Source organism: Mustela lutreola, chromosome 3 (genome assembly GCF_030435805.1).
Source record: "Mustela lutreola isolate mMusLut2 chromosome 3, mMusLut2.pri, whole genome shotgun sequence".
In the NCBI taxonomy this organism is placed as follows: domain Eukaryota; kingdom Metazoa; phylum Chordata; class Mammalia; order Carnivora; family Mustelidae; genus Mustela; species Mustela lutreola.
In genome coordinates, this window is record NC_081292.1 from 185,800,193 (window position 1) to 185,816,590 (window position 16,398).

Below are 16,398 nucleotides of genomic sequence, written 5' to 3' on the forward strand. Positions count from 1 at the left end.
GATCTGTGGTTTAGGAGCCCCTGTCATGTGTTCTCATTGTCCCGTCTGCATGTCCTTACTTAGCTATTATTCTTAGTGTATTATAATCTCAACTCCATATTTGATTATTCCATTATGTTATATATAGTAGGAATTTAATAAATGTTGGCTAGTTAATCAATGAATATTGTAGGTACAGTGCATGATTATACATTATATAATGTATAATCTGCCATGCCGTTCCTGGGTATTTTCTCTTAAAGGACCTTTGGAGAAACAGATATGCAACAGTGGAGGGCAAGCTAAGCTATTAAAAACAATATATGCTTCCTTAGCTATCTGTTCTTCCAAATGATACTCCTTATTATCTAGGATTCAATGCTTGCTACGTGCTAGGCATTCTCCCATCTGTCAGTGCAGTACACTACAGTCTTTTCTGAAGAATTTTACAGCTTAAAAAGGGGAAAACTGATCACCACTACAAATGAAAAACTCCTTTTATAAGTAAACTTATAAATAAATAATAAAATGAAGAAGGGATTACAGAACCCTGGGTAAGATGCTTTGACTTGTCCTACCTCACTAGCCAACACTTAACAGCTCCAGATCTGTGAATAATAAGGGTACATCCCCTTGGTGTCCAGAGATCTCGAGGTTATATCTGGAGATTATATCTGGAGCATAGATGCATAAGAATGGGACTTCAGCTCCATCCTGAAGGCTGTCTGTGTGCCATCATTTTTTGACAGTTAACATTGGTAAGTGCCTGTAGTGACAAGGCTCAGACAGACACTGGATAAGCACATCCTGTATAGTACTCACAACTCTGGCAAGGTAGATCATTCCGAATTTGCAGATGAGGAAGACAATGACTGAGGTGTTTTAGGAAGTGGCAGCACGGGGATTCCAGAGGTGTTTTCTAACTGGAAGGCACTTTCTGCCACACCCCAGGATTACTGTCTCTTTTTATTTAATCAGCCATCTGATCTTATGGTCTAGCACCATAGGTGTTTGGAATAAGAAGATGAATGACACATGGTGCCTACTTCCAAAAATGTAGGAATAGGTACACAAACATAGTGCACTAAAAAATCGTTATGAAATAAGTAGGTACTGGGTGCTTAAATTGTCTGAAATCACAGAAAAAGTACTGTTTCTCACCTATCATTCTAAGAAGCATATAGTTCTTTGTCTATAAGTGTTGTTGTGCTAATGAGAAAGTTCAGAGATTACCATTAACTCAGTAGTACTGGCCATCTTCCTGCCCTGCATTAGTAATTTCATAGGGACTTAAAAGAATTAATTAACTTTGCTTGGGGTGGGGGTAAACTGTTTCAATATATAACCTTAATTCATCTTTTTACCCACAGTGGTGTCTTGTACATTTATTTTCTGGTTTCCATTTTAAGAGCTTAAAGACAGTGCTTTCTGCTGTGCAGTGGCCGTGGACGCATGCCGTCACACCACATTTTGTAAATGCAAAATAAAACTGGGGACTTGTAGGCAAAGCCCACTTGATATCCTGATTTCTCACCCCAACAAAAAAGGCACAGCCAGGACACATCCAAGGAGAGGGATCACCTCCCCACTCCTGTTACATGTATGCTTGAGTGATCATGTCACCATGGGTACTTGCTGGTCAAGGATAGGTCCTGTTAGAAGAGAGGCCTCTATAGTTGCTTGTCCGGAAGCAGCCATTTTACTGTTGAGCAGATTGAAACCTGCTGAGCCAGTGTCTTGCTGGGAAAAGGAGGACTTGGTCTTTCTTTGGTCTTTAAAGAATTTTTGAAGGAGTAGGTTTAGGGTGCTTCTCTGAATGTGGGAAGATGGGCAAGATGTCTCTGTCTAGTAGATGCAGCTTTTGCTTCTCTAAACTTAACATTTTCTTAGTTTCTTATCACTTCTTCTATTTTTCTCTCCCACTCCCATTTATTTTTCAGTCTCTATTTTCTCTTGCTCCTTCTTTACTCATGTTGATCTTTGTCATTCTCCCTTTGGTTTTTGGTGCTGTCCATATTCCTTAAAATTTTTATGAAGGCACTTTTCCCCTTTATTTTCAAAATGTGTTGATATTCAGTAGACTTCCTTACAGTATTTCAAGTCTAACTAAAAAGAAAAAAAAAATGTCGAGAAAAAGAAAAGTGAACCCGAGACTTTCTCAAACTTTCTAAAACTTCTGTTGAGAAAAGGGAAAATGTACAGGTCAGTTCTTATTTTTATCTGAACGGTTTTCCCATCCAAATAGCATAAGGAATGTAAAAAGATTTAGGGGAGTACAGTCATGGTCATGAATAATTCAAATATACATTAAGAATGCAGAACTTTTGGAGCAACCAGTGCATTTTATAGAGAATACTGGAAAAACACTAGGGAATGAAAACAAATATCACCTCTTCTTATCATTTTTACTAAGAGGACAAACTTAAAAAAAAAAATCCCAATTATAAATCACAAAGTACCCTGGAACCATGATTCAGATCTTACTTCTAAAAAGAAGGTTAAATTGAACCACAGCAGTAAATAGAACTTCTTGCTTTTTCACTAGTATATTTTTATATCCATCCTTACATATCTTAAGTAAGTTTTTTTATAAATAACTACACCAAATTTACCAATTTTTAGTAATTCCAAAAAATATTCACATCCAGGCATCAGAACTGATTGCATTCTTGAAATACATACATTTATTTTAGGCAGGCACTTTAGGTATATCAGGTTTTCAAGAAAATGTGATTATCTCCATTTTGATAATCAACTGAACAGGCAGAGAATTTTTATAAAGTAGGTTACTAAAGGTCTAGTAATGTTTTCTTGCAAAAGCTGGTGTGATCACAATGTGTGGGGATTTCTGGCACCACAGTGCTATTATTACCACAGTGATGCATTCAGTACAATAAAGGATCTACTTAACTTTGTTATACATGCCTTTAACACCTGGTGCCACCTGTAATGACAGCAGCCACAGAACTTGGCATGGACTAGATACTCAATAAATGTGTGTTCTTTCCTTTTTCCTTGAATATATCTTACAAGTATTCAGTTTTGATAGTCTTCAAAATGCCATCTATAATTTAATATATAAAACTTACCTTTCTTTCAAGGTTGACAAATAAGCATACCTTTGTTTCAGTCCCTGAAGCATCTTTGGGCTCTTACCTGTTTGGAATCCATCCTCTTTTTAAAAAGGAAAAATAAAATATATATATATATATATATATATATATATATATATATATGTGTATATATATACACACACACATATATATGCACATATATATGTACCTATGTATGCACATGTATCTATAATCTCATGATTACTTTCAATATTTAGCTCTAATGTTTTTTAAAAATAATTTCCTTTTTATAAGATTAAAGTAAAAATAACTATTTTAAACCTCATCTAGACCATTTTCTCTGAATAAAAATTTACCTTGTAGGAGATCCTACATATTCACTGGTGTATGGTGCGGTGAGTTCTTCCATTATAATCCTAGAAAGTAGATTAAAAATTTGAAAGTCCTTGGAGAGCCCTGGAATCTGCCAAATGATACACTGCTGTAACTAACTGAAATTAATGTGGGTGAAGTTGTAGAGTTCTTGCTTTTTCTTCACTAGTGAAATTCTGAGAAAGTCATCCAACCTGGAGAAGGACAGTAATTTATCACTCCAGAGCACCAAAGTTCCAGAAAGAAGGCACACATCACCGGGTAAGCTATTCTCTTCTGTTGAGTTTAGAGGGGGCCTCTTGGAACAGCCAGCAAGGTGTAAGCTTTGAAAGGGTTATGCTTTTAACTTTTCAAACAGAGATGGAATGCCTAGAATATTCCCAAGAGATTTAAATGTTTCTTAAGGCTGCCTGAGTGTGGCAGTGCAATTACACAAGTTCTTGAGGATAATTGGAAATGAAGTTCTTACTAAAATACTTTCTAGGAGCAAAAGCTTAGATGGTACTAAATATGATGTTGAGAACTGTACACTTTGCCAGAATTGGCTAGGGACTCTAACAGTCTGCGATTAGATGATGCTGGGAAGGTTAGGAAGCCCAGCAATAAAAGGAAATTACCATTTGCAATGCTACAGATGGACCTAAGGGGTATAACATTAAGTGAAGTAAGTCAGAGAAAGACACATACCGTATGATTCCACTCTTATTTGTAATTGAAGAAAAAAAAAATGAACAAACAAGGGAGAAAGTGAAACTAAAAAAACAGGCTCTTGAATACAACTGGTTGTTGCCAGAGGGAGGTGAGTGGGGCGGGAGGGGTGAAATGGACGAAGGGGGTCACTCATCTTGATGAGCACTGAGTCATGTATAGAATTGTCGAATGGCCATGCTGCATACCCGAAACTAATATAACACTGTATGTTAATTGTACTTCAGTTTTAAAAAGAGAAAAAATGTTACTGCATGAAATCTCAGATTTGCCCAAACTTTTCATTTTACAAATGAGGAATCTGAGGCCCAGCAAAGTTATATGCCCTATCGAGGCTTATCCATCAGACCTGATTCTAGAGCAACAGCCAAACTGGGATTCTTTCTGCTGTTCCTCCCCCTCATTGCTCAGTATCCCAGGCTCTCAGTGGGACTGTAACGCTTCCTTTACAGCTAGGTCAGGAGCCTTCACACTTCAGTGTGCAGAAACCTTCTGGCCGAGCTGCCTGAGCCTTATACCAGATAATTCTGTTGCAGATGACCATGAGACACTCATTAGAAGCCATAAATTGGGAATAAACTCTCAAAACAGCAGGACAGTTTTACATTCATTTGACAAATACTTATTGGATGCCTGCTATTGTGTAAGCTCAGACCTATGTCCCGGGGATATTAGGGAATGAAACAAAGATTTCTCTGTGTTTGGAATGTGATTGGTGCTGTGGAGAAAAAGAAGTACTGTTAAAAAATGCCATGGGATATATAAGATTCTGTAACATTTTGTAAGTTGGTGTAGCCACTGTGGAAAACAGTACGGCGTTTCCTCAAGAAATTAAAAATAAGAATACTGCGTGATCCAGTATTTCTGCTACTGGATATTTACTCAAATAAAATGAAATAGTAATTGAAAAGATGTATGCACTCCTGTGTTTACTGCAGCATTATTTACAATAGTCAAGACGTGGGAGCAGCCCAAGTGTAAGTGTTCACTGATAGATAAATGGATAAAAATGTGGTACACACACACAGATATACACACACTGGAATACTATGCCACTTTAAAAAAAGGATGAGCTCTTGCCCTTTGCAACAGTGGGGATGGACCTAGAGGGTATTATGCTAAGTGAAATAAGCCAGACTGAGAGAGACAAATACCATAAGATTTCATTCATAAGTGGAATCTAAAACAAAACAAAACAAAAAATACCAAATGAATAAATAAACAAGAAGAATTAGACGTATAAATACAGAAAACAAACTGATGGTTGCCAGAGGGAAGGAGGTGGGGGACAGGCAACATAGATGCAGGGATGTGGGAGATACAAGCTTCCATTTATGAAATAAATAAGTCACACAATAAAGGTCACAGAATAGGAAATAGGGAATAAAATCAATGATACCGTAACAGGGTTTTATGGTGACAGATGATAGCTACACTTGTGGTGAGCATAGCATAACAGAGAGAGAAGTCGAAAAGTTGAATTGCTGTTTTGTACACCTAAAGCCAGTGGAACATTGTATGTGAACTGTAGGCAACTAAAAACAAACAAACAAGAAACCATGACATCAAATAACATTCCAGTGCAAGTTGATGGACCAGATGACAAAAGTCCTGTGTTAATGTAATAGAAATACAGTAGTGAGTGGTTCTGAGGAACTAATGTTCTGTTGTGAATGATCTGAGGGTATTTGGCTGAGAAGCTTAAAGCACAGTAGAAATAAGATCATAGTGTTGTGGTCCAGTAAGCTTTGCTTTGCTCAGTAGCCACAGATGAGGTTTCTGCCCTGGCTGCTCATCTCACACATGCATTGCCTGATCTAGAGGAATTGGTTGGTAAATTCTCAGCCCCACAGGCACTGTAACATAACCTAGGCCCTCCTGATAATAGATCACCATATCTTTGGAAACAAAGATTCCTTGCTGTGAATGTAACAAAGTATCTCTGGCCAAAATTCATGAAAGGTAACATACTGGCTTAGTGACCATCCATGCTATAGGTATGAACATAATCTTCTAGCTAATGCTCCTAACCCAGAACACCCTGCCACATCATAAATAGTGCTCGATGAGGCTACTTTGAGAATTACTTAATTAGAATATACTGCAGTTTGGACTAATTGCCTCATCCCATTTATTTGATCTGAAATATCTTTCAGAAAACACTTTGGGGAGGAAAGAATTTATGATCTTAAGCAGATTTCAGCCTCCCAATTGAATAATTAAAAGAAAACCATTATCACCAGATGTGCATTGGCAGATCCTTTGAACAGATGTTAGATATGATGGATCTGTAGAGCTGGTAGAAGCACCTCGAATCCTCTAGGCCTGCACAGAAATGATTCACTTTATTAGGCAGTAATATTGGTGATGAAGTTTAATGACATAAACTGGAATGAAAGCAAATGACATCTAAAGTGATTGGAAAAAACCCAAGAGCAGACCAAAACCATCACAGTTTTATGTGAAGAGAAATAATGATGGAATTTGCCATTTTGCCAGCACAAAACTTTCATAGAAGTTGCATATTTGAGTATGTTCTTGCTGTGGGGGATGTCAGGGCACAAGTGATATTTATGGATTCTTACATGAATCTGCCCATTTTTGTATATCTGTTTAGAATGCTGATCTGTTCTTTCTTCTATTACAGCCCCAGTATTTCCCAGTCTGAGCTCTGTTTTGGAAAGTACTGGAACAGATACTTTCAATGGTAGTCAAGTTCTTGCCCAGATCCTTAGTTTGGAAAAGGTAATTTCACTCAGTTTTATAATGGACTGATAATAACTAGCAGTTGAACAAATGCCTCTGAGGTTAATACAAGCATCTCCCAAACAGGAAGAGATTTGGAACACCCCCCCCTCACCCCCATCTGGAGTAATATCGCAGGAGGATTCTTTTGTCAGGAGCTCTTCCATCAAAAAGCTTAATTCTCAGACGTTCTGAATTCATTAAGATCTTGGACTTTTATTTATTTCCCTATTAAGTGCCTTAATCAAACTTGAGATTTTCCTCTAGTAAGAAATAAGGTAGCATTATATATAATCTTCTAATTTTCTGCAACAGAAGAAAAAAAGACGTATGACAGCAGACGAAGCTCTAATACTACACTTGGCTTCCTCATCCATACTGATAATACCTTTAGAAAATTTGAGCTATGGAAAGTATCTCCCCAAAGTAGTAAAATCCTTCTCTTTAGCATGGTTTGGAGAGCTTACTTACAGATCCTTCTTATATTCAGATTCCAGATTACAAAAAAAAAAAAAGAAGGTAATAATTTCTATCAGAGGCATAAACTGGCAGCCTGTGAGCTAAATGTGTGTGTGTGTGTGTGTGTGCAGGGATATTAGGAAATTAAGTTGAACGCCTTTGGGCAGAATGGGTTCCCTTCAGTTGAACACAGTCCCTACTTCTCCTTACTGTCTTTCATTCAGCCAGATTCCTACATTGATTTGGCTGGCCTTTGCTTTATGTGCTCTTCAGAAATTAAAAGAGATTATTTTTCAACATTTGCTAATAGACTTCTCTCTCTTTCACTCACTGTCTCTCTTTGTCATGCACACATGCACACTTACGCATTTTAAATAATGTATTCATGTTTTATGCAGTAGACATTTCTTCCATCTGGATGGAACATAGGATATAGGACATAGATTTGACTTTTATTCATATTCTAGTGATCATAACCTCTGCAGCTTAGTATGACTCTGTTAGTTAACCTTTGAATTAACATTCTGTATAAGTGAGGCATCTCAGTAAACACGTTTATGTAAATAAGCCAAAGGACAATGCAAAAAGGGATTCCAAGAAAGGCATTATTACCCATCAAGGCAATTCTGCCAGTGCTGGCTGAAATAGAAGACTTTCCCATTCAATTTAGTCTAGATGTTGAAAGTCTGGTTCTAACAAGAATAATATTTGAAATACCTAAAGCATAGGAAGGCCCCAATATGCTCAATTAATTCCAATTTAAAGGCTCCCTAAATCTGACCAGTATGTAAATGGGAGGAAGTTACTTTATTCCATTCTATTTCTTCCATATTAGTTCCTAGAAGCACAAAGTCTTCATTGAATCAGTTAAATACTTTAATATCTAGAGTAACAACACTATTCTCAAAAATACTGCTTCACTGTATTGAAACCCCTGAGTTCTCTTTCTCATACAGAATAAAATTTCAGAATTTTGTGAAGCAGCACAGAGTCATATATCCAGTGGAGATAAGTCAAAAATGAATTTTCTATGTATAGATACATATTTTTAGAGTAGTTGGAGCAGGGAAGGGTTGTAAAAATTAGGATGACATATTGATGCCTGTGTCAGCAATCTCTCTGATTCCTCTTTCTTTCTCTTTACTGCTTTTTGCAACCCTTGCAAAAATGAGTAGAGAAATCATTTTGGAGTGAGTTTATGTGTAATGTTAAGAAAGAGATATGGATGAATGACTGGAAGACTTGGCACTTATAGTATATCCTAGAATAAGTGGATCCTGTCTTGTTCCATTCACTGAGAAGTTGCATCATGGGATGGCGAAGTATAGCTTTTGTGACATAATATTAAAGGGGAAGATAAAGTTAATTGGCTCTCACCTCACAGGGTTATAAGAATTAATTGTTAGAAAGCACCCATTAAATGTTATAACTGACTATAATTGGCTCTGTAAATACCTAAACAACTTAAAATGGTGAATGTGATCACTATTATACGTGAAATTGGTGCTGTGTCTGTGACTGGTCTGTCCTGTGAAGTAAGTATATGGAGGATTTAGGATTCCATTATGAAAATGCTTTTCAATTATTGCTGTTGTTAATTATATACTTTTATGTGTTTTCATATACACATTTTCTTTTTTTCTTCATATGCATAATTCCTAAGTAAACTATTTGCTTTATAAATGAAACATAAGTCATGTTGGTCCACTTCTCTAAAAATAACACCGTGGGTCTTGGATGTCAATGCTCCTCCTCTCTCGAAGTCCAGAGATTGCAGCCAGTTTCCCGATGAAGGGTCACGGTTAGGACATCCAAGTTTGCTGCTAAATGCCCAGGAAAAACTACGATTTTTAAGTTTGAAGATTTTTGTCAGAAAAGATCTGGTGTTTTATTTTATTTTATTTTATTATTATTATTATTTTTATTATACATGAATGTTAAATAGTATATAGACGGGTTTTTCTTTTTTTTTTGCTTGTATTAGCAAAATAATGTGTACCAAAAACCTTCGTTCTGGGTCATTTTAATAACCTTGTAGAAAATTGCAAATTAACTTGACTTCAGTGTTCTTTTGAGTCACATACAACTCTTCTCCTGCCTTTTAAATTAAATCTGTGTTTTTAAAGCCTTTGCTACCGAAGTGACTTAATATTTATCCACATTATTTTCCTTTTAATTTAAAATTGTTGTAATAAAGTATTGTCATGGTAAAAAAAAAAAAAAGAAAAGAAAAGATCTGGTGAATTTAGTTTCTCTGGTCGGAGACAGGAAATTAGTTCAGTTAAACAAATCATGTATGAATAATTTAAAACATAACAATGACAAGAATTACCACATTCATACATTTTCTTGCAACTTTTCATAAATAAACCAAATGTATTTTAGTGTTATTTTAATAGTAGCTATAATGCGGGGCCTTAAAATGGCTATTGTGAAGGCAAGTCAGTTTCCTTGAAGAGAAGACTATTTTATATCTATATTTATTAACGTTATTATTTCACTCTTCTCACACATATTTTTAGCTGTTAGAGCAAAATTCAACTTCAGAAGACATACGAAAAGAACTGTGTGAGAGCTATCCAGATTATACTGCTCATTACATCTTCTCTTGGACAACTCTAGGGAAAAACGTTTTTAACAAATTTTGCCTATCCAATATGACCTTTCTAGAGTCTTCTCTCCATGAACTAACAAACCAATTCTCTCAGGTAAGTGTAAATATTTTAATTTGATCAAGACCTCTTAAGCAATGAAAGGAAATGTATTGCTTTCATTCTTAGATCCACAAAGTGATTCAACTTGAGTCAAAGAGTAAGTCCATAGCCCAGATGGGCTGGGTAATACTGACTGGAATATGTGCTCACTCTTGGCATGCAATCCTTACAGAGATTCACACACAGTATCTAATTCTAAGTCATGTCTGCTTTCCATTTAAAGGTGCAGGATTGAAATGATTACAATGTTGAAACAAAAATATTGCATTATGGTTATTGTAGACACATTTTTGTAGATGGTTTTGCTCTATGGTGAATGAAGATTGTTTCCTCTGTCATATTTAAGTAAGATTACTCAGGCTATAATGTAAGTTTAATAATTTAACTATTAGAGCCATTAACTCTTAGAAATGAGAATAATGGGTTATCTTCTTAATTTTTCTCACTAACATCATACCTACTTTGAAAAGCTGATTTTTGATGAAACAATATATCCCTCTCCTCAAAACATTGCACATTAGGGACAAGGACTTTATACTGTAAAGTAGTAATGACTACTTCTGTATGCTATTCTTAAACTATGGTATGCAAAGAAGTTATCCATAGTCTTCATTTAATGAAATCCCACATACAATGTACGATCACAAAAATACTCAGAATTTTCTTTAAATTTTATAAACAGGACTAAATGAAAGATATCTACTTCTGATACTTTACTCCTGATTCTCTGAATTTTACTGTAATTCATTCAGTACAGAATGCTTGAATTACCTTTAGTAATCTGAGCTTTCTAAATGAACCTGATTAGAGACACTGTTATAATAACCCCTGTTAAACACAGAGCACTTAAAATGCTTTCTAAACAAATTCAGTCATGTAGGGTAGAATGTTTGCTTAAGAATACATTGTTCAAAATCACGTTCTTGGCATGAAAGAACTTGAATTATAACTGAACAAAAGCCTGACTTTACCAGTATGAATGACTTTAATAAGAAAATTACTTTGGGTGGGAATATAATGAAGAAATACTTTACTTGTTCACTGGATCCCGTGATACAGAGCAGGAGCAGAAGTCACAGTTTTTATTTGCTTATAATACAAGATGTGATTATTACATAGGTTCACTCACTATAAATCATTTATTGTAACTAACGTTCCTGGTGTGGCAACAGAACTTTGAAAGTATTTTCTTCCATTAAGTATGTGTGTATGTGTAATTATAGTAGCAAATATATATAGATTTAAGGGTTCTGAAACCAAATAATAAATAATACTAAGTCTACTAATAGATACAGATAAGATTTGTCTGTAAACCCTAAACCTGATCCTAGGGAAAAACAAAAACATGACCCAGAAGCTAATTTCATTTTAAGAAATTAATTTTAATTTCCAAAATGTAATTTAATATATTTTGTATAAATACAGCTCTGTTAACCAAAATTGAACTATGCCAATTTCTGGAGGTATAAGAAAAAACCCAGTTATGTTTAAGGATATTAGAAATGGTTGTAACTTTTCCAAGTAAAGAATGACTTCGAACTATTTGACAATCAGAATTATGTGAAAGTCTACATTTTTAATGCCTTTAAAAACAGTGAGCCATGTGATTACAAATGCTGAACTCCCATTTTGCCCTGTTTGTCATTTTGTAAGATATCAAGTGATCCCAACAACCAGAAGACAGTATTTCAGGAAATGGTCAAAGTGCTGTCCTTCTTCTCACAAGTCCAAGAGCAGCCCACTGTCTGGCAGCTTCTTTCTAGCTTTCCAAATGTGTTCCAGAATGGCACAACACTAAGCAGTCTACTTGGTGTTCTTAGAAATGCAAACAGGTAAGAAAATATAAGAATCGAGTGGGACAAATAAGTCTTTTCTTTTTTAATGTTACCTGTGAGGATCACTGGGAGGTAAGTAATTTAAACATGGAGCCAATAATCGTCGAGTGCCTTACTACAGATTTTAATAATGAAAATGAAGGTATTAGTTAAGCAAAGAGAAAACACACACTGCAGTCATCAGTCATCAGGGTTACCCAAGAACATTGAGGAACTGAGAAGGCACATTAGTCTTAACAAATCTATAGTCAGTTGTTATTGCAGACCTTCTGAGAAAAGGTGTGTAACAGGAACAGGCATAGATTAGAACATTGGCTCAGGCTCCTTCAGGGACAGGCAGAACTCTGCCTTTAGCATTTCAACTGCCCAAGAGTAAACTGTCCCATTGGGTTTTAGTTGATACCATCCAATATAAAACAACTTGTTGGTTGGAATTTTCAACTGAGCCACCTCAATGGGGTTGGTTCCCCTCATGTGCAGCCAATCTTTAAATGATCTTTCTAAACCTGCATATTGGGTTGGGTTTATTTGAACATATATGACAGAAGATTTGAAACTATCTTTGCAGGAGAAACCCTTTTAGAGGCTACTTGCCTTATAAAAGAGTTCAGACTAGAGCCAGTGTTTAGAATTTAATGGACTCGTACTTAGTTTTTGACTTTGACGTCTGTCTGGCTGATTTGGAAATGTGCATTAAAAACAACAAAAGCAACACTAGATCAACAGCTGTCGATTATTGCATGTCTGCTACATTCCAGACACTTAACTGAGCCCTTTACAGATATACCACATTAAATCCTACAACTAAACTATTATTCAGTTTGTAAATGAGGTGACAGAGGGTCATGGAAATTAAATATTTACTGATTATACAGCAAGGAGGACTTAAACCTGGGTTTTCTAACTCCAGAATCCAGGCTACCTCTTTACTACGTCAGTAGGAACACAATGTATTCCCTCTCTAATGTCTGAGGTACCAGAAGAGAGTGTTCTCACATTCTTTGGAAAGCGTCCAAGAGCTTATGTTTGTTCAAAGACCTTATAATAAGACCTTATGTTGGTACATTAATCTCATTCGATCCCACAACAATGCTTTGAAATTGAGGCAACAGATATCCCCATTTTGTAGAAGAGGAAACAAACCCTTTCAAATTACTGTCCCAAGATTTGAGAACTAGTAAGTGGCAAAGGCAGGAAGGACCTGAGGGATGACAAGTCCTGTGCTCTTTCCACAATAGCCCATCATAACTAAATTACAGAAGGAGGAAGATGTAGGGAGTCGGTTCTCTGTACTGGTCCGCATTTTAGCACTTAGGGTAATTTTCACCCAGAATTTTGGCACTTCATCCTCTTGCTCTTATTTATATTCTGTTTAATAAGCAAACAGGAAAATCAATTAAAGGAGAAGGAGAATCATTTGAATCCTGTAGCATAGCAATAAAAAAGAGTCAAAGTAATAATCTGACCACAGTAAGATAGCACTACACACTCACTAAAATGGGTACAGTTTTAAAAGATGGACAACCCCAACTGTTCAGAAAAATATAGAACAAATAGAACTCTTTGGAAAACAGTATGATAGCTTCTAATGAAGTTAACAATAGGCCCATATGATACAGCATTCTACTCCTGGATATATACCTAAGAAAATGGAACCGTATGCCCACATGAAGATTGCTGTGCTATGTTCACAGCAGATATCTGTAATAGCTAAAAATCAGGGGGAAAGAACAAATAGCCATAAATAGAAATACAAAAGAATTATAGTTTATTTATACATTGGAATTCTGTTCAACAAGAAAAACAAACAGATTACCAAGTCACATATAATGTGAATAAATATTATGACTACTATGCCGGCAGAAGAATCCAGACAACACCCCCCACCCCCCAAAAAAAGAAAACCTACTGGATGTATAGATATTATTCCATTTATATGAAGTTCTCAAATTCATATAATTAATTTATACTGTTACAAATTAAATCAGTGGATCCCAAGACAATTGGTGGGAGCATAAGGAAATATTTTGGGGATTATTGAAGTGCTTTGTATCTTATTAGCATGGTGGCTACATGACTGTATACATTTGTTAAAACTCACTGAATTATCACCTAAAATAGGTGCATATTATTGTGTGTGAATTATACGTCAATGAAATTTAAGAATCAAGAAATAAAAAACAAAAATCCCACTAAATAATATTTCATAGAAGGTAGAAGATCCAAAAATACTTCAGGATTAAAAATAAATACATAAATAGAATACTTTAGTCATTGTTTTAGTGAAGTAAATTATTTAGGATGAGCATTTTACTTTGGTTATTTTAATTATCTTAGAATTTAAAATAAAATTGTTGCATATCATAGCATTATGCAATAGAGCATCTGTCTGGTAATGATTACAAATGTTGTAAACCGGTCTACACAATAATGAAAAAGAAGACAGAAATACCTGAAAGAAATAATTTCAAATTATTTTGAAGTAAATGACATTTGGGGCATGTGGGTGGCTCAGATCATGATCTCAGGATTGTGAGATTGAACCCTGTGTAGGGCCCCAGGCTGGAGCCTGCTTGGGATTCTCTCTCCCCTGCCCCTTCCCATCCCTGGAGAGAAAAAAAAAAAAAGTGGTAAATGACATTGAACTTTAAACAACTCTTTTTTTAAGTGGTCAATATTTAATTTAGGTTTTTATTGCTAATTTATACATGTTTTCTTTTTAATATGGTAGCCCTTGGCTATCTAATATGGCCTTCTAATATGATAACTGCATGTGAATTTTGACTAAAATGCTGAATTTTTAACTTTATTTAAATTGTAAACATTGATATTTGATTCAATTAATGGTTAACCTTCTCGTGTGTTTGGAACAGTGTTAGTATATGAACCTACTTTTTCATCTGTCACTATAATGAAATCTAAATACATATTAAATTTTTTTTTAAAGATATATATATTTTTTTAGAGAGAACGAGCAGGGGTAAGGGAAGAGGGAGAGAAATCCTCAAGCATACTCCCCACTGAACTCAGAGCCTGACTGGGGGCTGAGTCCTAGGACCCTGAGATCATGACCTGAACCAAAATCAAGAGTCAGCTGCTTAATCAGCTGAGCCACCCATACTTCCTGAGATTAAATATTTTCCATGAAAATTTGGATCTGAATTGAGATGTTCCATAAATACAAAATTCATAATAAATTTTGAAAACTTAGAACAATAAAAAACATAAAATATTTCATTAATGATTTTTATATTGATTAGCTATTGAAGTGATAATATTTTGGATGTATTAGGTACATAGAATATTTTATTAATAGAATATTCTGTTAAAATTAATTTCATGTTTCTTATAACTTCTTTAACATGACTCCTGTAAAATTGAAATATGGGGCTTGCATTATATTTCTGTTGGAGAGCCGTCTTTAAACCATTTTAAAAATTTTTTTTGTTTTTTTTAATTAACATATAATGTATTATTGGCCCCAGGTGTAGAGATCTGTGAATGGCCAGGATTACACACTTCACAGCACTCACCATAGAAGCCATAATTATTGTTATTAAACTGATAGTGTAATTAAGAGTCATAATTTCATCATATAAATTACTGTATAGCAAATTAGGGTCTCATTGGTTTATCTTACTCTTGTTGCTCAATTAATAAGAGATAAATAAACCCCACAAAAACTTTAGTCATTTCCTTCAACATCTTTTTATATTTTTGAGTTGTACATTATTATTAACCCATCACCCAAACCAGATATATAATGTTACTCTCATGACAGAAATTAGCAAAAATGAGCAATATCAAAAAATTCAAGAAGTATATATGGAAAAACCATCATTTGTCATCATTTATGAGAAAGCTATGCTGAAATGCAGATCACGGAAACTCTTCTATAAAATTATCTTTACTTATAAAGAGACTTTTTTTAAGATAACTTCCATTTTTATATGGTAAAGAGCGGGGGTAAAAAATCTATGAAATAAAATAAAAATATTTTGATCACTAAATGGTTCAAAGGATTTCAGAGAATATGAAGGCCAGGTATCATTATTTTTAAGTTAAAATTTTGTTAGAAAAAAGATGATTCAGGTCTACTGACATTTTATTAATGATATTCTTAACAATAATGTTGACAGCTTTAATGAGATTGCCAGTTGTTCAGTCTTTGAAGGTATTACTGTGAGACAGCAGATCAGGTGACTGAGACGGAGGGCCAACTTGGGACAGGGCTGGCAGAAATCTGTAACCTGAGGCCGTCTAACTGGTCTCCATGGTCACCAGGTTCAGAAGCACCCCAAAGTCTGAGAACCAGGAGATTCTTAGGGCAAATATAAAAATGCCTGAGGTATCCACTGTTATGTATATAGAGCAGAGATGAAAAAAATACAGCTTAGCCTCTATGGCCAGATACAATAATGAGCTAACAATACCCAGGGGCTCTATGCAGAAATGTTCTGCCCTCCTCCTGCCCAGCAATGTTGGGGCAAAATTTCTGTGCCAGAGGCAAGA

At 35.2% G+C, this 16,398-nt stretch overlaps 1 protein-coding gene across 1 annotated transcript in view; it reads left to right on the forward strand.

Annotated features, from left to right (window-relative positions):
• Positions 1 to 16,398, forward strand: part of ABCA12 (ATP binding cassette subfamily A member 12) — a 170,932-nt gene that overhangs the window by 60,805 nt on the left and 93,729 nt on the right. The window contains exons 4-7 of the mRNA XM_059168127.1: positions 3,595 to 3,686; positions 6,781 to 6,878; positions 9,860 to 10,045; positions 11,705 to 11,883. Coding sequence (XP_059024110.1) covers positions 3,595 to 3,686; positions 6,781 to 6,878; positions 9,860 to 10,045; positions 11,705 to 11,883 — 555 coding nt within the window. The remainder of the gene's footprint in view (positions 1 to 3,594; positions 3,687 to 6,780; positions 6,879 to 9,859; positions 10,046 to 11,704; positions 11,884 to 16,398) is intronic.